Source organism: Boleophthalmus pectinirostris, unplaced genomic scaffold (assembly GCF_026225935.1).
Source record: "Boleophthalmus pectinirostris isolate CB_2022bp ecotype Guang Dong unplaced genomic scaffold, ASM2622593v1 HiC_scaffold_16, whole genome shotgun sequence".
Classification (NCBI taxonomy): Eukaryota; Metazoa; Chordata; class Actinopteri; order Gobiiformes; family Gobiidae; genus Boleophthalmus; species Boleophthalmus pectinirostris.
The window spans coordinates 20,630,924-20,656,811 of record NW_026571095.1 but is presented as its reverse complement, the minus strand read 5'-3'; the positions used below and the strand labels follow the sequence as shown (position 1 = coordinate 20,656,811).

The window sequence follows — 25,888 nt, the reverse complement described above, 5'->3', positions numbered from 1 at the left end:
TTTTGAGATTGAACAATGAGTTTATTTACATACATACACAGGTGACGTTGCCCATGAGTTCCTCCCCATTCTAAAAAAAAAGCTACATCTTTGGACTCTTTGCAAATAGAAACAAGCTCAGTATTTTTACACTTTAAATCACTCCTACATGCTTCCTCCATTACAATTAGCTTTAAGTGAAAAATCAAATTACTTCAAGCAGCATTGGTAATATTGTTCAAGTAGGCCTGCGCCCAAAGGCAATTCAATAATGGAATAAAATTAAGACACATGCCAGATTTTGAAGTTATTAGTACACAGAATCACAATGGAATTTAAGTTTTGTGTGAAATGTGTTACTAAAATCCCTTATTGTAAAAAGCCAAAGCAATAATGGAAATATGTCCTATGTTTGGACACTTGAGAAGCACTTCATTTAAAACGTAACACTGTGTCTGGAGGGACTTCAGATGGTTTAAAGACGAGAGGGCTGAAGAGGTTCAATTTAAGACCATGTTTTTGGGAGAAGCAGACAGAAAATATCTCAAGTACTTTTAATTAGTGAGACTTTATTAAGATTCAGGGCCACACACTGACCTACTTTAGGGTCACATGGGACAGGGTAGGCAGGCATCAGTGTTTTTAGACATAAATGTGTTATTGTTGCCATAAAAACAGCTTGTTTAAAGCACCAAATTCTATTCTGGCACCAAAACATTAAACAAAAATATATATTGACATGAACTAACAAAGTCAGGGCCATAAAGCTACATGTTCTACTGCCTAAGTTAAACAATGAAGAGCGTCTTTAGAGGAGGCATACACAGTATGCAATAAATGTAATTTTGTATATGCATTTTAATTTATTGCTAAACTACTTGAGATCTTGTTTTTTATGTTCTAGCACAAACACATGTTGTATGTACTGAAGCAAATTATGTACAGCATATACTGTTATAAATCTTCCTAGTTCTTCCTACCTGTCAGTGGATTGAGCCAGTAAGGGCATCTGGTATACAAAGCCAAAACAAGAATACAGTGAGAGATAGATAATTTGCTTTGGCAGAAATGGCAACAAAAAAAAAAAAAAGCATGCTGTTTTGCTTTTACCAATGTCTTCACCATAACTCCTGTCTGCTTCTCCATAGGTAGAACTGTGTTACATGTACTGTTCAAACAGAACTAGATCTGTACCTCTTGTATAATGTTTCTTTAATGTGGCTTTTTTTGCACTCTTGGACATCTCCAGAACTTCAGTCCAGACCCTTATTCAGCACAGTCAATGTGCTAGCGATTCACTCTAACATAGAGCACTCAAATCAGACACTGATCACAGCGTGGGGGCGTGTCCAGGTACAAAAGACTTGGTGAAAAGCTCAGTCCTCGTGGGGTTGCAAACTTGTGTACAATCATGCAGAGGAGCTGTTAGAAAACTGTGGAAGTTACAGTAATCCATGGTAATGACTTGTGGTGCTAATAAAACAGCTTTATTTTCAGTGTTAGTCCCAAAGCGAGTTAAAAATCCTCCTCCCGCGTCTTGCTCTATATAAAAAGTGCACTTAGAAGACTTGCAAAACGATGAGTCACTCTAGAAATAACAGTCTAGCCAGAAAAACCAGGTCGAGAGGCAAACGCTTGTAGAAAAAAAGGAATTGTTGAAAGATCGTAAAAATGTTACAATCATTGGTTTAAATTAGAAAAAGTCCAAAATCAAACTTAAAATCTCTCTTAATCAACAAGAGGAGTAAAATACACAAGAAAGCAAGAGTCTGTAGTGATGAATGAATGATATAGAGCAGTGGTTCTCAAACGGTGGTACAGTTCTTCTTGGAGTACTCAAATTAGAATCTGTTCAATCGTTTGAAACTAGTTTTATTTAGTACTTTTGTATGTTTTTATTCCCATTTATCCGATTTAGGTTTGTTTTAGTGTTTAGTAGGGATCAAGATTATTGGGTTAACTGATCATTGTTATTCAGGTTACACTAATATATTTAATAAAAACAAAATTTCTGAAATTTTATAAGCAAAAATTTTAAATTTCACTTCACTTAAATGTAAAATGCTCACAAACGTTTTATTTTATAGAAGTGGTAACATACTGAGGAATGTTGATCTAATAGACAAAATAAAAGACAGTTAAGGATTTTACTGTCGTAACATTGATAATCGTGAATAATTATGAAATCGCAATGGTTCTTCAAGACAACAAAACTTGCTATTGTGACGTCTTTAGTATTGAGAGAAATCCAGTAGAGAGTTTGAGAACCACTGATGCGGCTTTGGCTAACTGGAGGTTGTTTGGGATCAGGCAGGTGTTGATGGGTTTGTAGGTGGGCTTTGGGGGTAGAGGTTTGATCAGGAGGGGAGCAGGGTGCCCCTCCTCCTGATGGGACACTAATGCTAGGAGGTCTGCAGCAGGCGTCTGTAGTGGGGCATGATCTCGTGTTCGGGCAGGTGCAGGTTGAACTCCAAAGCCACCAGGACGGGAAACTCAAAGGCGATCAACTCCCTGCGGTTTACCCTGAAACGCTCTTCAAGTTTCTGGGAAGAAAAGAGAAGAAAAAGTTGGATAAATATGAGTGTTGTTGTAGGTGCAAGACAACAAAAATCTCACAGGGAGTTGTGAAACAGAAGTGTGACCATTGATAATACTGTGCGAAAAAAGGATGTTTTGTCCACAAATGTGAAGAAGGATGTGAGAAACATAAAATATGTAAAGTTCAATTTAGAAAAAACAAAACAAAATTCAGTTCACATAAGGATACTTTATTATTATATAAAGGAGCACAGTGTAACTTTTTTGCAGGGGACTCACTTTGTTTCCATGGTTAAAATGTGTCACAGTATGGCATTAAACTTATAGATCTTGCAATTACAGGTGTTTTAGTGTTTGAAAGAGTCTTGAAACACATGTTATGGCTAGAATCAGAGATCTGACCTATAAGTTGCTTGTCTCTTTGGATATTATGGACCTTAATTAAATGCTCTACTGTAGAAATTTTAGACAAAGCAATAACATCTCCGAGGAGACAAGCAGCTGATTGACCCTCCACCAGAAAAGTTACACAATGCTTCGTTAAAGCAGTATAGTAGTGTATGCTTTTATATTAGCATGCATTGTGGGAAACTAATTTGTAGATTTTACTGTGTTCACAAACAAAACTCAAGAGTGAATAAATACATTAAAAAGAGAGCAATGACTTATTGTGGTATGTTTTATATTTACCAGGTCCTTGTAATTCTCACCACTGAACTAACTAATACTCATGTCATTTTACAGCTCTATTAAATTCAATAAGTGTTTAGCAATTTGGGTGTGGTGTCTGCATGGCAAGCCTGGGACACATGGTTTTCTATAATTAGTCTACATAATAATTATCTTGCATAAATATAGGGTAGTAGGCTAATGTTGATTAATACGCACCAGTTGAAATATATAAGAAATAGGGACACATATTACTGAAAAGTGCCGAGTCCAGATGAATTTGAGACAGAGATAGAGTGTACCAACACGTTGTGGTCAAAGGCTTTCACATCATAACATAACGTTTGCTTGTGGCTTGTGCATAGTAAGAATCTTGAGATAAACCGCAGCAAAACAAATCTTTCCAGGAACATTCCCGCTCTTTTCCTTCACAGTGAGTTACTTGTCAGGGAAAACTCACATCGATTAGGATCTTGACCTCGTGTTTTTTCAGATCTCCTCCGATCTTGGCCGCCAGCAGCACACACGCGCCCGCACACAGTTTACGGTTCTGTTTGTGCAGTTTGCCTTGAAGAACCAGTTTCTCAAAGTAGACGAATGCCATGGCCACAGTCAGCTCCTCATATCCACACTCATCCTGGGCCAGTTTTTTGATCTCCCTCTTCAAACTGAAGAGGAAACACAGTTGTGATTAGATTTGCAATTTATGTTTAAAAAGTAAGATTCTGTCCAGAGTGCACACTGTAAACAACATCAGGAGTGTTAACATTAGAAAGAAGACTGAAATATGAACTGATAAACTAATCCCATGAATTACAAAACATGTTTGTAGAAATCTAAACCAGAGGTACAACAAGATCTGTTCTTTGCAGAGGACATTTTATTATATAAACAATTACAACCATTGTTATTTGACACGGGTATGGAATGGTTGAAGTTGTTACTAGCTTTTTGTTACCCTTAAGAATTTACATAGTAAAAATGTTTAATATTTTCCATTGCTTGCTTTGTTCTGAAAGTCTGCTCTGAATAAAATAGTACTCTATAAGATTTGGGAAACATGGTCTTATTTGGATTTTAGACATTGCACAAATATAATATATGTGTAATTTATTTATGTGTAATGTGTAATTTAATATTCCTTGGTTTTCTCATTACCTCCTGATTTTGCTGAGTGTGAGCCTGATGTGAGGGAACTTCTCCTTGAAAGTTTCATTCATGTCCTTCTTCAGGTCCGAGGGCTTCACATATTCGATCACTGTGGTCTGAAAGAAAAAACAAGATCATGTCACAGAGACCAGATCTAATCCAGACCAGGACCAGACCAGGTTCAGTCCAGGTCTAGATCCAGACTGCGTCCAGACTATGTCCAGTGCAAGTCTGATCCAGGTCCAGACCAGGTGCGGTCCAGGTCTAGACCAGATCCAGACCAGATCTAGACCAGGTCCACCTCTCACTGTGGTGTAAGATTCAGCAGCTCAGAGCGAGGATTCACTGATGACTCTGGCACTTGTGTGACTTCAGCCACAATAGAAACAAAATTTATGGGCATCACTTTCTTGTTTATGTTTTGTTTTTAACTGGTAATTGCCATGGCAGAGGTGCACATTTTTCATCACTCTGAAACGTCAAAGTGCAGATATTTTGTCCTTGTGTAAGGATATCTATGTAATTTCGAGGTCTTTTTCCACATGACACAAAAACTCTCCATCAGTTCCATGTAAAACATTGTTTCCCTACAGTATTACGCATAGGCAGAATTTTTGTCAAAATATGACTAAAAACTGATTTAGATTTTTGAAAAACAATATTTGAGGATTTTGTTAAGAAATTTCTGCCAATTGCCAGCAGCACTTATATCAAATTCTACAGTCAAGTCTTTAAGTTGTTGAGAACACAACTTGAAGACGTGATTGTTGTTTTAGTGTGTCTGACCTGGAAGCAACTGGAGAGGATTTTCCATCAGGTCATTGTTCAAACAGGTTCAGAGCACCTCAAGGGCGTGTCAGTAGAGCAGAGTGGGAAACAAAGCTATATGTTTACTAATTGCACCTGTACAGGACACCATTGGACAAAGCTACAGTAAATAGACAAGTATTGGTTATATAACATTATTAAATACTTAATAATAGGAAACCCAAGCTTGTCCCTTACTGCCTAAAACAATAAACCTTTCTCTGTGCATTAAAACATGCTTTAAAGAAAGTAACATATTTCTATTTTTTACATTGCACTATTGCAATATTTTTTATAAATTTTGTCTTTTTACTTTGCCCAAAACAATTTTTTGGTTTGGATAATAAAGTATATTTGATGTAATTTAACAGTTATTTGCTTTCTACACTAAACATTTTTTAATTGTGAAAATAATACAAATCACTGTGGGGCATTTCTATAGTTTCCTAAAAAAATAACACTGAACTTGAACTTGTACTTCAAGGTTATGCTTCATACATGTCTGTACCCTAAAATGTAAGGAATGTATGGGTCCCTCATGTTGTAGTAAACACAATAGCTATTGTTACATTGTTATGGACACACAGGGTTTAAAAGTGAAGAAAAGGGAGAAAGCACAACACACTGGCCTTGACTGAGTATTTCAACTATGTCAGACCAGACTCTGTAACAAAAACAGACTAAATGAATGAATGAGAACAGAGATGGGTCCTTTTCTCTTTCACACCAAAACATCAGTGACCTTTTTTGTACTATGAGCATTTAGTTTTGACATTTTTTTTAACATGTTAGAAATGTATGGCTAACTACATATACATTGAGGCAAAAACTAGTCTATTATTCTATCATGATTCTCTATTGGTTCATTATATCTTTCACTGTTTTAATAATACTGTAGGCTAAAGAACACAACTCAACAATAATAAACACCTTGAAGAGTTCAGAAACATATATTTTTAATTAAATATTGCAGAAAAGACAGCGCCATTGTTTATGTTATTGAAGTCTGGGGAATGTGTGAGGAGTCAGACAAAACATGCAGGAAGAATGAGTATTACAAAGATACCAACACTGTGGTATGTGGAGAATTTGTAATAAGGTCAAATCAACAAAAGCTGTAGCCACATTTCTGACCAAAGCATGATTAACTTTCTGATAAAAAGAGGAGAATAATTACGTTAATACTTTTTCTTGTGTTTGTGAAAATATGGCGCCATCCTAAAATACTGTATCATCATGATGTTGTTTCTCACCATATATGAAGGGAAGATGAGGACTCTCTTATGTTTCCCACAAGGCCACTGCGGATCGTCCAAAAGGTTGGGGTCATATTCTCGAAAATCTCCAAAATCGTTCCCTGCAGTGCACAGAAACAACCATGCTTCATCAAATGTATTCAGTACATTTCCTCCAATTGTTACATAATTGTTTTTTTCTTTTTGGTTCTACAGCTGAAGTCCGGGAGAGTGCATTGAATTATTAAAATGTTTTTGTTTGTTTTGAGACCTGTATATCTAGTCCTCTGCTTGTGAGATTGCTGTATTATGGTCTTTTTATTATGACCCACTTTAAAAAAAAAAAAAAAAAAAAACAAGGACAAAAGAAATACTCTTAAATTGTGTTAAAGCTGCACTATGTAAATTTTCTGTGAGAAGGCCTGACACCTGCTTCAAGGGATGTCACCAGATTAAGTTACAGGTCAGATCTGCATAGAGGCAACCCCATTCACAGTGAGAATGCATGTTTTTGAGCACTAAAACACCCTTAGCTGAATAAATGCAAGATACTGACATGTCAAACTCAGGCCCAGGGGCCAAATTTGGCCCGCGATATAATTATATTTGGCCACAAGATCATATCAAATATGTATTAGAGCTGGCCTGCAGGTTACAGATAGGTTATAGAGACATTATTTATTTAAACTTGTGTTATTATTTTATATTATGTTTCAGCGTTTAAGCAAAACTTTTATTAATCATTTATTTTAATAAGAAAAGGTTTAACATTACATATCTGGAAAGAAGAGAAAACATGCAGATGTTGTTGAAATTTTTTAATATTTAGTTTAGCCCACAACTTAGTCCCAGTTTTAATTTTGGCCCTCTGTGAATTTGAGTTTGACACTTCTGCTGTAGATAGTTTAATGCTTTACTATGAAACACTCCAGGCAAAGCAATAACATCTCCAGGAAGACAAGAAGATGGCAGAGCTTCCACTACAAAAGTTATTTAGTACACCTTTAAGTACAGTATGTGATGCAGTCCAGCAGTTTAAAAATACTGGTTGTTTTTGAAAATAAATAAAATAGTTGCAACCTTATGTACTATGTTTTTGGGATTTTCTTTGAGTTTTTATTTTAAATATGAACTCCATCGCCATCTGGACCTAAATTTTTGATACACTCTCGGTACAACAGCTGAAGGGAAGCACTAGAGTTTAAATTATTAACATGTTTTGGTTTGTATCCTCTCCCATCCTTAGCCTAGTCTTATTCAAATGTTGCTCCTGTCTACTTTCTCAAACTCGACACCATCTGGCAGCCCTCTCCTCTTGTCCATTGATTCTGGATGGAGTCCCACTATAAACTAACAGTGTTTAAACTGAAGAGGCTACCTGTGTCTAAGCTGCTCTGGTTACTGTTGGCCCGGTTCAGGATCAGGCTGCGGTGGCTGGCGTTTCGGGACTGGCTGAAGGACGAGGTGGAGTCGATGGTGTTCCTCCTGCCTCCGCCCAGGACATTTGTGGGGTACAGGAACTGGGTGTACGACACAGTCTGTAAAATACAGGAAGTGGAATGTTGAAATACTGAGCAGTCAAAAACGTGTGCAATAAAATCATTTACACTGCCAAATAATTTCCCTTGTGGATCAGTTAAGTTTGTCTAAGTCTAAGAGGATTTTGGTTCTCACTGGGAATTTTTATTGACCTTTATTTAACCAGAATAGTCCCACTGAGATTTGGAATATTACCTGTAATCCAGCAAAAACCCTGTTACGTGTTAATCCTTTCTTTTTTTCATGTTTTTTAATTCATGTTTTTACTTCATATACATGTCTGTTCATAATGTGGTGTATGCGACGCAAATCCAACTGTCTTAAGAGGCTATTGAGAACAAATGTGTTACTAACTAAAATAGAAATATATCTGCAGTTGGCTAGATGGCTAGTGCTATATCAGGTCACAAACACTATATTTATGTTCACTACCTCGGGCCCAAAGCTCATATGTTCCTTGTTTTTTCAGTCAATCAGACACCATTAGTCATACAAACAATCTCAGTCTTTTTGTGCGTATAAATAATAACACAGTAAAAGTAGAATACAATTTCCAAACCCATCATAATGTTTTAGTAGTTTGATTTTTATTTTATTTTATTTTTTTATGTTGAAAAGTCTCTCAGAGTCAGGACCGTAATATGGTGATTAAAATCTAATTGTGATCTTATCCATAACATCTGTCAGAGTATGCTTTTTGGTGATATTGTCAGATTGAGTGCTTTTCTGTTTAATGCACCTCTGTGATCAAACAAATGCTTCTCCTGACCCATTCCTATTGATCCTTAAGACTCTGCATGAGTGACAGGTGGAATTAACCAATCATAGTGAAGTGTGAACTCTCAGAACAAGCAGGTTAATTTATTTACCTCTTAAAGACATTATAAAGATACTAAGTCGACCTGAATTGTGACAAAAAAAATAAATAAAAAAATCATAATATATATTTTTTGGCATGTCGTTGCCCCCTTTATGTATTTGAACTATATGCAGTACATCATTTAAAAAAACAGTCTTCACCTTTCCATCTGCTCCCAGCTCGACTCCCTCCAGCCCGATCACCATCTCTTTGGCACTGACTCCTCCAGACGGGTGCCTCTGCCTCCCGCCCTCCAGCCTCACGTCCCTGATGATGACGAGCGGACAGCAGTTTAACAACCAGTGCTTCAGTACCTCTTCATTTACCCTTCTTTTGATCTGCCCTCATCAGCAGCTGCCCAACACGCTCTAATTGGCCTTGTCTCAAGGTGCAGCTCAGGCCAAATTGGAGCAAAGTGCCCCCTTGAGGAGGAGGGGGGTATCTCGTCACAATTTGTCTCGTTGGAGGTAGACTTACTGTAAACTTAAGTGTCAGTGGAGCAGATCAAACATACTGGTCGAGGCTTAGCAGGTTTTCATTGTAAAACTGTATCAGCAATATGGCTAGAAAGCAACATTTTTCATTTTTATAATTTTTATTTTCAAATATTATCAAGTTACTGAGATTAATATTTAATTTGTAAGAGTGATTTTTGTGAGGCATTTCTTTTATCTTGTTTGAAATGAGTTTAGCTTTGATTGGCATTAGTGAGACTGGAAAATAATTATTCATGCATTAATTAAATAAAGTATGGTATTGCATTACAATTATCGGCCTATTCCAGTCACATGTAGAAATAAAATAAATTGATATCTACTGTATAAAGACTCATTAATACTTCTTAAAGCTGAAGATTAATGAGTTGTTTAGGTATTTTGAGGACAGTTAACCAACACAGACTTTAAGGAATGTTATTTTATATATTCTGGTATCAAAGCAGTCCCATTAATCACCACTTTAAATTCTATGTCGCCATTTTTGTGATATAAGTCTGGCTTTTGATTTATGCATCACGCAACATCTAGACATAATTTTCACTGGTGCACTTTTTCATGAAGGCTTGTGGCCAGTGCCAGTAAAAGCCAAAACACATTATACACTGACAGGAGCGATTTCATGTCTGTGGGTCATTCTCTTTGCACTCAGTCAGAACAATAACATTAGGCAGCCAAAGCAGCCAGAGGAAATTCAGTATATAGTCCTTCTTTAGCATATAGTCCAGTTATTTTAAAACTAAAACTGAAAGAATCAACATAATTTAATCTAAAGAATATTTATTTTTTGCTAAAGTTGAATGATTTGGAAAATTATCAAATTCCTGCTTTTTTGTATAAATACAGATGTTTGCATTGGGATTAAAATAAAAAAGAAAAATTAATTTTGTTTGCATAGGAACACATTTTTAAATACATCCAGGAGCATGAAGATGAACTACAACACTAATACATTTCAACATGTTCTAAGCTCTAAACTACTACTACTTTGTAGTTTTTAAATGGCATTATATTTTTTAAAATAGTTTTGGCCTGTGTGAGTTACTATTTCAATCTGAATTTGATTAATCCTACAGCCATAATTATTTTGAACGTTTTTTTTTTTTCTTTTCCTCTTATCTTGCACAGCCCAGTCAGAAGTTCTGAATGCTGTCCAGATAAGCAGAAGACTGTATTTTGCACAGGCTCTGGACGAGTTATAACGAACGGCACTGTTATCTGTGGGACAGAAGATGGGCGTTGGAACATAATATTGGCAAATGAACAAGAAATAAGCATTTAAAGAACCACATACGATAGACACAGCCAGGGAAATTAATCAAAAGGAAGAATTACAGGACTTTGAGGAAGAAAAGTACAATCAATAAAAGGCTCGTCCAAGGAAAATTAGGTCAGGACTGAAAGAGAAGCCACAAGTGCCATGCTGCATGACATGCAGGAGAGGAACACTGGCGAAAACATCTGGAGTTAGTCTGTTGTCACTGGATACAAGCCAAAAAAAAAAAAAAAAGTGTATTGTAAACATTTCAGCAACCTGACAAAATGTTGGTGCTAAACTTTATCTAAAGTTCACAATTTAGACATCCAACCATCAGATCCTCTTTCAAATGAAGCTCTGTTCACCATGTCCATTAATGCAACATTCAGTGCCATAGCATTGCGATGTTAGTGCTCAAACTGAAAGAATTAACAATTTAATAATATATATAGTTTTTCTGTATATTAATAGGCCTGAGACCTTCACATAGAGTACACTGGCTTGAGAACATATGAGAGAGGATGGGTCGATCTATCTATATATTTCCTTTTTTAGTTTTATACAGCCTTGTGGAGGGGTTGCCCCCGATTATCCTCAAGGAGATGGTATTCGTTTATAATTGCATTTATTCAATTACAGGTGTTTTAAATGATAAAAAAAAATCTATTGTAAAAACAAGCATTATCTTGTAAGCGGGAGGTGCCAGGCCACAAATCAGACTTGCAACGCTGGCAATGGCGTCAAGAAGATGACAAACCCTCCACCAGAAAAGTTATGTAGTCCACCTGAATGGACCTGTCTGAGGACAACTGCAACATTTCAGGCAAAGCAACCAGTAAAAAATTATTAGAAAAAGATTTTTTAAGATTCAGAGCATGATCAGACCAAAGTGACTGAATTTGACACTTTGCTGCCATAAACAGCCTGAGTGTGTTATCAGACAACACCAGGGATTGGTTAACCTTTGACCCCATGCTGATCGCCTGGCTTAGGACATTCCACAGCTGGACGGGTGTTTGGGCTTTTGGTTAAGCTTAACCCCCATTGTACAGTCTGCTATTTGTGTGTCCCCTTTTCTCTTTTACTTCCTCCAAAACAAACCATCCATGTGACTGCAGGCTGTTTGGTCACAGATTTTGTATATGGAAAACCAGGTGGACTAATAAACAACTTCAATGGATCATCGCTAAAACTCAAACAACAATAAAATGGTTAATAACAAACTTTACGACAACAAAAGCCTATGTGCAAATGCCCCAAAAACGCACCAGCAGGTCACACAATAACTACGAGCTTATAGATGCAGACTTTTGAATGTGGCTGTAGGAGCTATGTAGTTGAGCACATAAGTCTCATTATAATTGTGAAGTGATTATAAGTGTAAAATATTGGAACAATATACCTAAAATTTACTTGAAGAGATGTTAACAAAAACTACTCTTCTAGTTTATTTATATTTATATCAATGATTATACCTGGTCTAGTCTAGATTATAAGTACAGTTTTAACTGAGTTGGAGATTCTGCTATTTCTAATTGTCAGTGATATGTTTGGGATGAAAAACATGTGGTTTAAAGCGGAGTTCTGGTTGACATGTTTTCATATTATGAATAATTAATAAAATTGCTTACTGCTGTTAAGAATATAAAATAAAACTATAGTCTTATTTTTCAAAACACCTTACAGTACCATTACTGGTTATTACTGGTTTGCTTGGGCATTAATGAACACACAAACATGTGGGACTCTGAGCATATTTTCTTATTTATTTAACTCCCTTAAACATACACGGTGACAGAATCATCATGACTTTGACAGCTTTATTGGAAAAGATTTTTTTGTCCAATGTTAACTCAAATTAGTACACAGTACTCGTGGGGTGGAGGGTTCATTTTTCAGCATAATTTCTAAATGGAATACATTACCAACAACCTCCTGACCAATTGTGCAAATGGATTACAGCATTGCATGGCAGTCTCTCTCAACGTTTCTGTCCTCATTCTGGATGTGGAGGTGTATTTGGCCAACAGCAATTGTAGATAATCCAGTGCCTATAAATAGCTCTTACAGCCACAGTGCAAAAATCTAAACTGTTTAATGCACATTGAAGCTGAAAGAGGCACGAAACAACCAAGCCAGCAACAGCAATAACATAAACAAACGGTTTGAACAGAAAGAATGAATGTCCAAATCCACTAGAGCCAAAGCTATACAGGCAATAGCAACTCATCTATAAATAATGCATGTCTATCTTGCAGGTGTTATGAGTAAAAATGCATCCACCAAAACCAGCCCTTAAGAGTTAGACACCAGAAGAGTCTAGAGAGGGTATGCACTTTTGTAGACTTGACATTCAAACAGAGTGGCAAATAAATATGATAACATGTTTTTTTTGCCATTTTTGCGTAATTACTTCTACTTTTCACTGGGTTGACCTATTAAGACTTGTAAAAACTAGGTGATTGCTTTTTACCCTAACTTTTTATGCTGTTGCTTCTCTGCAAAAAAGCTAAAACTTAGCTCTTAACAGCTTACATGCAAACTCTAGAATGACTTATTTAATGGGTTACAAAAAAGTAAACAGTTCCTCTATGATTGATCCCAAAGACTATCATTTTAAATTTGGTTGTTGCTTAAATGGATCCAGTAGTTTCTCTGAATTGCTACTGTTTTTTTGCTCTCCCTCTCGCAGACTTCAGTGCTCAATAAAAATATTAGTCACACTTTACTTTACAGCCTTGTAACAGCTGGTAATAGCATGGTAACTGGGATAGAGAGCAATGCAGTCTTGTACCTATTTTATTACCTAGAAGAATAAGCAGGTCTTTTACTGTTTTCAGACGTCAAGTCATATGACTGTGGCCTACAGTGAAGTAGAATTTAAGTGGAATTTCAATGAGTGGTTAGAGCACTCGTCCACCAACTCAAATGTCAAAGATTTGATTTTCACTTGGACCTGTGCTGTAGTTATGCCCTTAAGCAAGACACTTCACCCACCACATCTACTATGAATGCGGAGAGTGAATGATTGGTAGTTGGGGGGTCCTACAGACTACCCCAGGGCAACATTTAATTACATTCTTATTTTCATCCTTTCACCTCTTATGTTGTTAGATCAGATCGTACTGAGATGGTCCTTAAGGGCAAAAAGACCAAGACCCCTGCAATAAAGTTAAGTACTATGAAGCAAATTAGTTGTTCATATTTCTCATTAGAAAGTATAAACTCTGCATTTTGAGAACTTGATTTGAGGACATTGCCTTTCAAACAGCTTTTGCCACTTGCTGCAGTTCCTTGGCCCCCTGTTAGATCATGTGCATACCCTCTTCAGAGCAGTTAGGAGGCAGACACGAGGAGAGGGGGGCGGGACGGCATGCTGGTCATACATACCCTGCTTGGCTACAATCTCGATAGGGCAGCACTGAAAATACACTATAGAAGGATCTTCTGCCACTGACAAGGACTATCCTATGAAAAACAAAAACTCACAATCAATGTCTAGGATCCATGGGTCCAGCTGGAGAGGGTGAAAGTTGAAAAAAATGAAATGAATTTTCAGTAACAGAATATGTAGTGTAGAGTTTGTGGTTTGGGAAAAAACAATGATGCATTTTCATAAGATGATCTTGTTTTGCTGTAACTTCATAAACTATGGCTATTTTTAAATGATCTAAACACTGTCCAAAGAGACATATTTCTCAATAAATGGAGTACAATGACATGATATTAGAACAAAACAACCTCTGATGAATGAATAAAACCAGAGGAACACAGCACAATCTCATCAGCCAAAATAAGCAACCAAGCATAAACAGCGCAATTTGCCTTGCCATCAGTTATAATGTGGAAAATCCAGCTCATTTTAGATAGAGATCTTTTTGGGTAAAAGGCCAATCAGAGGCACACATAACTGTCCTCATATGACTTCATTTAATTAGTCAGACTCATTATAAAAAGAAAATTGCACAGTAGGCTTTTATGGAGGGTTGATCCTGGGATACTCTGTCCCAAATAGGACTGAATAGTCTATGTGTACTTTCACACCTCAGGCAAAAATGTGTCTTTGATAATATATTACAGAGGCTACAGTTTTGCTAATATATGGTTTGCAGACCTGCCCTACATGGTGTTGAACAGAAAAAAAATTTGAACCAGAAAACAGGGAAAATAGCTGCACAATCACAATGCTAAGTGGAACAACCAATGGACTATAGCAATAATTACATAACAGTATTAGTGTCTGGGCCTTTGGGTGAGTTAAGGTTAGCTGACAGCAAATAAAATAATTGCATAGATTTGCTATGAAAAATTCTTTCACTAGGGCATCATTCGTTGCTATAACCAAATATGGTTGACATGATCCACTAGTGGTCAAACAACACATGTTTTTGAGTTGGAGTTTTTCTAACTTAATCCGTAATATAATTTAAAGAGCAGGCTTCAAGCAATATAGAATTATTCCACAACAATCTACTTGTTCTTTATACATTGGCCTATTCATTTGGTTCTTCAGTATGACGTATACACTATGCACATATTCACCCATTCTCCTCTCCTCTGGGACTTCCGTGCTCTATAAATGAAGTGTGAATAATCATGTCACTGTGAACATACGGGACATCATGTTGTGATCTGTGGGCTGTGAGGATCAAATAAAGACATTCAAATTAAAGGTGAAGGAGGCGTCTCATTCTGACATGTTTAATCAGTGCCTTTAAAGTGACAGGGTGGTGCAGTGCACAGTCAGTGATTGAAACCTGAGATACATTCACACAGGACTCCATTGACTAGGACACAGCCGTGAGCCGCAAAGGGCCTGTATTATTGAGTGTATGGAGTGTATTCATACCTTCCATTGCGAGTATCGTGTTGCCTCATGTTCTTGATGAAGTGCACCTTCTTGAAGCTCTTTGGTCGAGGTGAACCAGACAGAGTGCGACATCTGGAAACAGAAAACATCAAATTCACATATTATTATTATTATTGGCATTTGAAAGGTACATTATGAAAATTTTCCGGTGGACTGGATGTGATATTCTTGCCTCCACTGAGACGTTATTGCATTGCCTGGAATGTTCCACAGCATGTCATTAAACTTATCTATCCCTATGGAGATAGGTCTATGGTGACAGTGAGTAACAGTAATGACGGTCTAATTTTGCTATCAAACTTTATACTTATAAACTTTTCTTTGCAAAGTTATTTCAAACTATTATTAAATTTTTTAATCAGGGCTTAAGACAAAAGGTCTTGTACCTGCGTAAAGGAGCATTCTCCTCAATGTCCTCAAGTGTTTCAAGTGACGAGCGCTGTGAGATGAGTCTTCGTCTGCAAGAAATACCAGAGAATCTCAATTATAATATTTGGTTTAGAAATTTTGACATCTTAGCGCTTCATGCTTGCCTCAAAGATCTAAAAAGAAATATACAAATATACAAATGCACTGTACAGAAGTTTCTAAAGAACAAATGAGAGAAACCTCTAGGAGGCCCATAAAAGGACAAACAATTACAAATGTATGTGACTACCAAACGTTCTGAATTTGAAATTAAAACCTGTTAAACCAATATGAATGTAAGGACCCTTAATCCAATGAAACAACACCACTTGAAGAAAAGGAGCTGTAATCCATAAAGTCATATTTGAAACAAAAAGGTCAGGCTACTGCAGTATGTGTGAGATACTAGGGCTGGGTATCATTAAGAAGTTGCCGATACGATACACACCTCGTTACACAGGCCACGATACGATACATATCTCGATACGCGGCACTTTCGATTTGTTATGATATATTTCAAATCGATTCGATACGGTTCAATAAAAAATAAAGGCTAAATCATGGCTGTGATACTAAAAGTCTTTGTTAAACCACTTTTTGTGCAAAGTTCACATGAAACACAAACATTTTAATCATCAAAACAGTAAAAATAACAAATGTGTTGAATAAATGAGTTTCCTTTCACTCCACAAGCAACAAAACTGTAGCTCTGTAACAAAATAATTTAGTAAAACACACCTAAAAATACTCTTGGTGATATATCGATACAGTAGCCCATGATATCGATACTGTATCATCACATTAAACGATACGATATATCGATATTCCGATATTTTTGCACACCCCTATGAGATACTGATTTAAGCCATAAACAGGACACGTGCTCATGTCTCAATTTAGGAGAGAGGGCAAGGATCAATATATTGATTTTACCTCAGAAAAAAAATGTGTATGACGCAAAAGAAATACATGGCAAATGGCACCGGTCATTCATTTCGCAAACAAACACATTTGAACAAAAAATTAATTGTTTCAGAACATATTACAATTAATACAAACATATATTTTCTTAGATATAGCTATTACATTGTGTTGATACTAGGGATGTCACCATTTCAAAAATGACTGTGAGAGGAGTTCCATTTTGACATAATGATCAAGCAACAGTCCTTAATTCACTTCCATTAATATTGTCTAATAGATTATTATTTCTAAGTGATCAGCTTTATCAAACAGTCTTAATGATTCAAGTAATGTTAATGTGATATGAAGAGACAGATAAAAAGCACTCCATTGTATTACAATGAACTGAAATTACTTAACTTTGCTTTTAAAACTGTCACGATTATAAATTTAGTTCTTATGATTATATTGATGCTGGTGCAAATGTACAATAATATACCACAGAAGCCAACAATACTACATATTACAGTACATTCCTCAGGTTGGTTCAATTAAAAAAACAAAACATAGAGAGAAACATAGAAAAAACCCATATAAAAGTACATCAAGTTCTCACATTTATTTTATTGGTGATAAAACCCTCTTGTCTTGTTATTGTCTTGGGTTGTATAGATAGGCTACCAGTATTCACTCTAGTGTGTGTGGACGGTGGCAAGTCCAAATCTCACATTATCACAGTGCATTTTCCTGGATCAGAGCAGATAACAGATTTATAACAAGAGCGAGAGCCTGGTCGTGATTTTTGCGTAACACATTTTAGTCCCAGATTTCACACTTTCAGCAACAGGCTAATTGTACGGAGCACTTTTCTTCAGATGGGCTGCCAGGTTTAGAAACAAGGACACGTGTGACAACCAAATGGGACTGGGTACTTCATGAACTGGATCATACTGCATGTTTAACACCAACTGGACTATAGTCAATATAGTTTAAATCTAATAAAACAGACACTTCAAGGAGCAAATGAGTTAAACGCATAACTGAATAAACATTAAGGTTCCTGTAGTTTTATTTGTAGCATTATTATTTTCAAGTGTTATAAATAAATGAAGGATTTAAAGGATGTTTAAAAACCTGGAAAACCTGAAACCAAGAATCTCCAGGTTTAATGTCAACTGCTTAATCCAAGGATATAGGCTAGCTTTTCCTCCAATTCTCCATCACTTTCAATTTGGTGTTATTTTTATCTGCGTATATATAGTACATTACCCAATAACTTGGTGCAACACTGTGGCTTATTTCCTAACTATACATATTTTGTAATGCAACAAGACCCTCGCCTACAAACTCTGTTTCTCTTCCTTTCTCAACAGGGGAACTGTGCATATGGCCAATAAACCTATAGGAGATATAATATACCTGACGCAGGATAAACAGAAAAAATAAGAATATCCTCATGCTGAGTGAGACCAGTTAGTACTAAGGGCCAAAGCTGTTGAAACCAGCCCAACCTGGCAGCTTATGTGGCAATATTAACACTAATGGGAATAAAAGTCTAGATGATGGGGGTTACATTGTCTCAAGTTGTGTCTTGGCTTCATATAGCAGCAGCATCATAAGATTCATAGCCTGACAGAGAAACATTTTAACATGGTTAGTCAAATATAAATGTACACTGGATTTTGAACAAATGAATAATTGTTCATTTGTGACAAATTCTGCCATTCTAGATAAATACTACAAGTACTACATTACAGAAACAGGCAATTCCAGGGCTGAAATTATCCAAATCATTCAAATAATTCTAGTGAAGGTGTATGGACTTTAAAAACAAAGTGGAGCACTACCTGTGTTACCACAGGACATCACAAAGTGGAATTAGAGTCAGTGTTTTCAATTTGAACTCAGTCTAAATAGGCAGGGTTTGTGTGTTAAACATGTGTGACTCAAACAAAACACAACTCCAGATAAGTTTGTGATGAGGAAACATAGCATAGATCAGAAAATAGAGTAACATAAGCCCTTTAAGGATAACAATTTACCATAGTCTATCATTTTGTGCAATACACTGACTATTGGAGTAAGTCAGAGCCTTATCTACAAATCCTTGGGTAAAGCCGCTCATAGATTTTTATGGTGCAGTAAGTCAGACAGATGCTCCGTTGGATTTACACCTCTAAAGAACAGACAGAGAGCCTGGTGTGAGGGTGGATAAATGTGGAGATGTAAATGACAGATGTAAGTGTCAAAAGAATATAACACATTCAAACCTGAGGGTGGTGAACTGTACTCGCTGTGAAAATGTGTGAGGCTTCTTCTATTTCATGAATGCACTGAAGTTTTGGCTATGAGCTTTAAAACAATGTAGATTCCGGGAAATTTAGGTAGATTAAATAAATAAATAAATAAATGAATAAATAGAATATGATTGTGAATGATTGTAATTTCTTAACTGTTACTGCACAGTATTTATGAGGTCTGTTATTTTCGGAGAATAGATACTACAGTAAAAGTTCAGTCCCTGTTCAGTCACTATTTCAAAACTGACAGTTACAATTACGATGAGAAGAAATAGCACATTTTGACAATTATACAAGTAAACCATGGTGATACTATACCAATTATACAAGTAAACCATCAAGTTCAGTCCCATGCCAGAATAAACAAGAAAGCTGCAGAAGGGAGGTATAACATTTTTCACAAATTAAAGGTGCACTGTGAAACTTTGAAGAAAATATTGGCAATAAACGATCATTTTGAAACTAACACAATAAGTCTAAAGCAGAATTAGAACAATTTAAAATATATAGTATGATTAAAAAACACAAACTGCAATAAATAAACAGCAGAATGAAACACTTTAGTATATAGTTTGTATCCATATTGAGTCACAGAAGTCTTTTATTCAACCCTCTACAGCTCAAATCTAATCATAGTACAGAAATATAACCAAAAATCCCCCACTAAAACAAAGGAAAAGTACCAAGATAAATAATGACCACCAAAAAGAATTGTTTCATCTAACATATTGTGTATTGAATGATAAGTTGATATCCCCTCCACTATTTTGTAGTGGAGGGGCTGCCACCTGCTTGTCTCCATGAAAGTGTTATAGCATTGGCAGGAATATCCCACAGAATTGCATTAATCATATCTCCATGGAGACAAGCAGACAAAATATTGGACAAAAGTATGTGCTTGTTGTGTTATTCCCTCAACCTTTTTTCCCACATGTTGCAGTGTATTATAAACAATAACTCACTTATTTGAAGAAGAGCTGCTGATGATCTTCAGATAACCAACTGTGAAATGTGCTTTTAATGAATAAGACATTTTCCAGAGCTGTACAAACAGATGGAAACAATAACACAGAACAGGCCACTCATTCACTTCAGTTTGCTCAGGGATTAAAGACACATGTACAACCAAAAAAAAAAACAGCAATCTCCAATAGTAATGTCTATTTGCTTTTTGTCTGTCTGTGTTGTTAAAATAAATAGTTAAAGGTCCCATATTACGCAAAATTGACTCTTGCGAACTTTAAGCCATGTTGGAATGTTGTTATCTCGTCAAAAACATGCCCAGAGTTGAGCTTTGTTTCATTCACACATGTTTGAGTAATGCTGCATTATTAGGCTGTTAGCTTAGTCTAAATATGCAGGATTTATGTGTTAAACATGTGTAAATGAAACAAAACACAGCTCCATATATGTCTGTGATGACGAATCATTATAACACAGATCAGAAAATAGTGTAATAAACGCCCTTTAAACATGTGAGAATGAAAAATACCTTGAAAAACACATATTCTTACTATGAGTGGAGTTGCCTCTACACAGATATGACCTGTAACTTGCCCTAGAGATGTCACTTGCTTGTCTCCCCTGGATTCATCCATACTGTGGACCATTCATGGAAACAAGCTGGACCCTCCACCACAAAAGTTACATAGCACACATATATGTTTTTGCTTATTTTTGGTCAAATCAACTATGAACACTATCTCTAAATACTATACTTTACTGCCGACAATCTCACTTGGATAACAGGATTACTGATGGCAAAGCTTAAGGCAAAAGTTAATTAATGTACTGTATTAAACAACAACATAAAACATATGTAATAAATACTACAGGTATCAACAGTCACATTAGGTAATACATGCTACAGGACTGACAGGGCCGACAGTATCACCCTCCTATACAGTATACACAATACACTGACGTTGCATTTAAACAAACAGAGCCGTGCAGAACAGCCATAAACCTATTATAAAGTGGAGATTATGAGTTTCACACGTAGCCCTTTTGGCAGCATGCCACAGGACACAGTCTTCTGTTTTTAGTCCACAGACGCTCAGGAAGTAAACCAAATGTTCCTCTCAGGGGCAAGGGGAAATTACACTATTATGATAAACATAACTAGGCTCATCATAGCAACTTCTAGGATTCTTCAAGAATAATGGGAAAGGAATCTATTATACAGCACTGTGATTGGGTACAATAACTACATTTAAGCAAGCTCAAAGTATTGTAATTATGTAAGTAAATTTTCCTTCTTAGATGCATAGGTTTTAATTGTCTTTGGTACATTATGCAATTTTATTATATTGCTAAGATAGAAATGTGCATTGTACAAATGTATTTACAAATAAACACTTAAAATGCCAGTTTAATTCTTTAGTTTTTCAAACTAGTGTTCTAGCTTTTGTATGTCCAAGAATACAATAATGCATCTCTTGTTATGGCTATCAAAATTACTAATAATTGTTCTCCTTATAGTTAAAATAAAAATGGCCATTCTTGTAGGTGATTAGTGGCCATTGTTAACATATAATTCTGGGATGTGAAACTTTTATTTATTAATTATTAGTTTGCCATGTTAGAATTGTGTTTTTTCAATGGCCTTATTTACAACTTTGCAGAACATATTTCATTGTCCGTGTTTGCTTTTCCACAATGGGGCTATGCTATGTTTAACCTCAGCAGAGAACACATATTGTACTCAAACCGCTATCCATAGATCTATAATAATAAATACATCCATGGTGCTTATCTTATAAAGCCCCTTTTGCACAATACAAAAGACCATCCCTATGAGACTAGCGTACACAATAGTAAGTCATGTTCTCAAATGCAATCCCATTCATTCGGACTGCGGACTATTGAAGGAAGTCGTAGCAAAGCAAAGCATTCTTACATAATCCACTTATTCTTCCAAACCATGACTTCAGCGGACAACAATTGACCTCCCAACCAGAAGAAGAAGCACTGACCCATGCTCCACAAAAGCTCCACATGTCCCTGTAATGACAACCACAACTTGTTTTCCAGCGGCGGTTAGTGCTGCCTCATGCTGAAACTCAATCCTTGTTAAAACACTGGGCTGGAGTACGGGAAGTGTGAGGCTGGATCTGACAGGATCAAGTAAAACAAAAATATCATCGGTCCAGATGGCATAGGTGTATTTAGAGAGCAAACGTGCTGAATCATGGTGAATGAAGGGAGGCTGTGAAAAAGTGGAACTCAAACAGAAATGACAGGTTGTCAAATGCATGTAAGTAGATATGACTCACATTGGAACTGACATTGCATATGATTCTTAAATTTTACTCTTAATTTTTACAAATTAAGTGGCAAAAAGAAAAAAAAAAGGAAAATCTATGCTGGGTATTGCATAAAACACAATTACTGCAATATTTGAAAATACTTTTTTACAAAACAAAATTCTACAAGTCTTAAATGACCAGTTATATCACAGACACTAGAAAATAAAAGACTAGAAAAAGACAAAATAAGGACTTTAAAAGGAAAATCATGAAAACATATGGTCAGATCAAATGGTGAACCCTGGAGTAGTTGTTATATTATTTAGATTGTTGCAAAATGGTACATCGCCTTAGCTAATATTGCAGTATTGATAATTTTGCGCTATACTAGCCAGCCCTAATCTCTATGTTAGAATTAAAATTAACTTGCTGTCATATTTCACACAGCTTTTGTCCTAAGGTGGAAGAAATAATCATTGTGTTGCCACAGAAACTAAGACCTAGGGCTTTGGAAAGTCTGTTTTGGCTGCACTTCAGACAATCTGTAACTTCCTGCGGCCAAAAGTGTCCGGGCGAGAGTGTCTTTTTGATGGGAGAGGAAGCACAGGAGCCAGAGAGCTTTTCACTGCAGCACTGGGCATCCTGCCTCTCTGCTCCATGACCACGTTCACACCAGGTGCCCTCCCTGAACAGACCCACCACTGTGCACTGCTCCAGGGGCAGACTGAGAAACAGAGCCAAGAGGAATAAGCCTGCTGTCCGTCAACATGCTACTTATTTGGGTTATTATTCATTTTAGGTGGATGTTTTTCCAAGGGTATTCCAAGGAAGTCCAACAACATCTCACTGTGTGCACTGAGCTTGAAGTAGGTCAAGGGCATATAAATAAGACAAGGCAAGGTGTAATGGAAAATTGAAAAGACGTGGCGCTATTATGAACCTAGATGGGCCAAACTCAAGAACAAAAATATTATATGAAATTAAAGCTTTGATTCATATTAGAATGCTGTTACCTCCTCGAAAACATACTTGGAGCAAATGTTTGAGTAATCCTTTATAAGTCTACCTACATCTCCAAATCTTAAAATGCAAAATGTGGTAGTTTTGAGCTTTAGTTCAGTAGGTATTGGCAATTTCAGGGCTGAAATTATCCAAATAATTCTAGTGAAGGTGTAAGGAGTTTAAAAATACAGTGGAGCACTTCCTTTATTACCACATGACATCACAAGGTGGAACAGTCTAAATATAAAGGGCTTGTGTGTTAATGTGTGAATGAAATAAAATGCAAAAATAAAATAAAAAATGTAAAAGTGCAATACAGGCCAATGTTCAAAAGTCCCTCATAATTTTTACTTTCGTTTGCACCAGGTATGTAACCTAGTATTTTTATATCAAAGAGTCTTGCAATATCTGAAACAGGAATTTATTGATTGTAGCTATTCTCAGCTAAGAGCAATTTGTGGTTTGCAAATACAAGTATACCAATTATACTGATCAAGCCTGAACTGTTCATGGACCAGCTTTTGTACCAACTTTTATTCATTGAGCATAAGAGTAACAAATATTAGATTATTAAATTGATACTATGAAGACATAAAATGGTTAAACAGACTATTGAATCATGTTATCATTTTGCAGGCTGTGGATGTGGTAGTTTCACTTCTACATGTGAGAGAGTTAGTCTTAAAGGGGAGCACAAGGTCATAGTAAAAATACTTGACTTGAATAATAAAAGAGGGTCAGACAGAAGGTCCAGACAGAGAGGACCATGGCACAACTGCTACTGACAGCTGCCTAGTGCCACTGCCTCACCTACTCAACACTGAACAGGGCTTTAAAGACACAGAGGAGTTTTATGTGGCCAGACAATAGGGTCAAATTTCACTATGTTTTGATCCGACTCACAACAGGTGTGTGTCTTATGTTTTAGTTTTCCCAAAATTAGGTTAGAAAGCAGGGTGACAAGTAGGCTACACTGGGAATCTGGGTTAGGGCTCCACAGCTGTTGGACTTGGCATCACAGCAAAAAGTAATAAACAAACAAAGGCATATTTGTGCTTAGAGTGTAAAATGGGACAAAAATACATGTATGGACAGAGCAGCAAAGTTGCTGCTGGAGAGAGGACAATTATAAGAGAATAGTTAGCCTACTAATAGGCTAATTACTTTCAAGTCTCAGGGTGGTATGTTAACAACGCTATCATAAAAGACCACTCTATTGCCTATAACTGCAGGGATTTTGTTCTGAATAAAATTAATAATACATTTGCACTAATTGCTCTGCTGTTTGAGTTTCTATAACGATGCTGTAATAACAGTGGACACTTCAGGTTGATACTGTGGGTCAGAATAAGTGTTGTTAAGTGAGACAGAGTGCCCCTATAATAAGCAAAGGGCTGTCAAATGGCAACACAGACTGAAGATAAATGGACTTGTGCAGTATGCAGCACAGTATGCACTGTTCAACTCACGTGAGACTTTGTTGATGTTATACTGAATATGCTGTCACTTTAGTTATTACACTGCACTGAGTAGACAACTAGAGCTGAACTATGGGTACATGCTCTAACAACAGCATGCGCGACACTGCACACTGTTGAACTCATGTTGTTCTGGTTTTATGGCTACAGACTTGACTTGACCCTGCAGCACTCTCTCTCAACTCAGTGTAGTGTGCACAGGGGCTCGTCCCGGGACGGGGCTGTTACCTGGATCTCTGCAGCTCTATCTGACCGCCCTCCAGGCAGTAGTTGTGGGAGGACTGCCTGGAGTAGGGCGCGGGCATGATTCCCTGAGTGTAGGTCTGCAGCCTGCCTCTGGCTGACGTGGGCACCGCGGAGAAGGGCGAGCTGAGGGCGGAGGGCAGGAACGCGTCTCCCTCGGTGTTGTCTGTGCACGCAGGCGCCCCTGCTGCTCCTGGGGTGGGGGGGACCCGTCCCGTAAGTGGCTCGGTTGCTCGAAAGGAGAGCCTGGTTTGCAAGAGCGACCGTGTTGGCGCTTGCCGCGGACACGCATCGCTCCGGAGAAACCAGGCTCTGTCTAGTCCTAGGCTCCAGTGAGCCCTCCTCCTCGGTCTGATTGTCTGCATCGTCCTGCACGGGCCGTCCGTCCAGGGAAATGTTACTGAGGAAAGAGAGCGCGGCTTGCCTCCTCCTGGGGTCGATGCGTTTCCGTATGAGCTCGGTGTGTTTTAATGGTAGCGTGGCTGTAGATGTGCTGCTCGTGGCAGCCGCCATGGTCCGCACTTCCCGCACTCCGAGAGTCCTCAGCTGCGGTCCTAGTGCTCACACATCCATAAAACACTGTTGTTTGGGCTCGTGTGTCTGAATGGTGCTGCCTGTCTTTTAAGTACATGCGTATAACTGTGTGAAAACAGCAGGTCACGTGTGTGCTGTATTGTGGCAGCACAAGGAAAATCTGGACCAATGAGCTGTCAGGAATATGAGGCTTTTTTTTACCTTTTCCTGGCTCTAGCTCTACTCTCTCCTTTGACATGACAAATGCCATAAATAAACTACATTTATAATGTAGGCTATACAATGCAACAAACCTATTTTATTCCTATTAGGTTGGATTTACTTGGTTTACTTAAAGAACTTTAAGTTCCAACATTAAACTTGTTGAAAGAGTCG

The 25,888-nt window shown here is 37.1% G+C and overlaps 1 protein-coding gene across 1 annotated transcript; it reads right to left on the bottom strand.

The window, feature by feature from the left end:
- On the bottom strand, nt 1-25,617 carry cables1 (Cdk5 and Abl enzyme substrate 1). Its single transcript, XM_020936091.2, is given in 11 exon segments — nt 1-2,522; nt 3,647-3,854; nt 4,345-4,451; nt 6,396-6,499; nt 7,756-7,915; nt 8,937-9,042; nt 13,918-13,995; nt 15,377-15,469; nt 15,784-15,855; nt 24,965-25,183; nt 25,185-25,617. Coding segments are annotated over 11 exon segments (1,596 nt in total). The 5' UTR covers nt 25,493-25,617; the 3' UTR covers nt 1-2,381.
- Between the last annotated feature and the right edge of the window lie 271 nt (nt 25,618-25,888).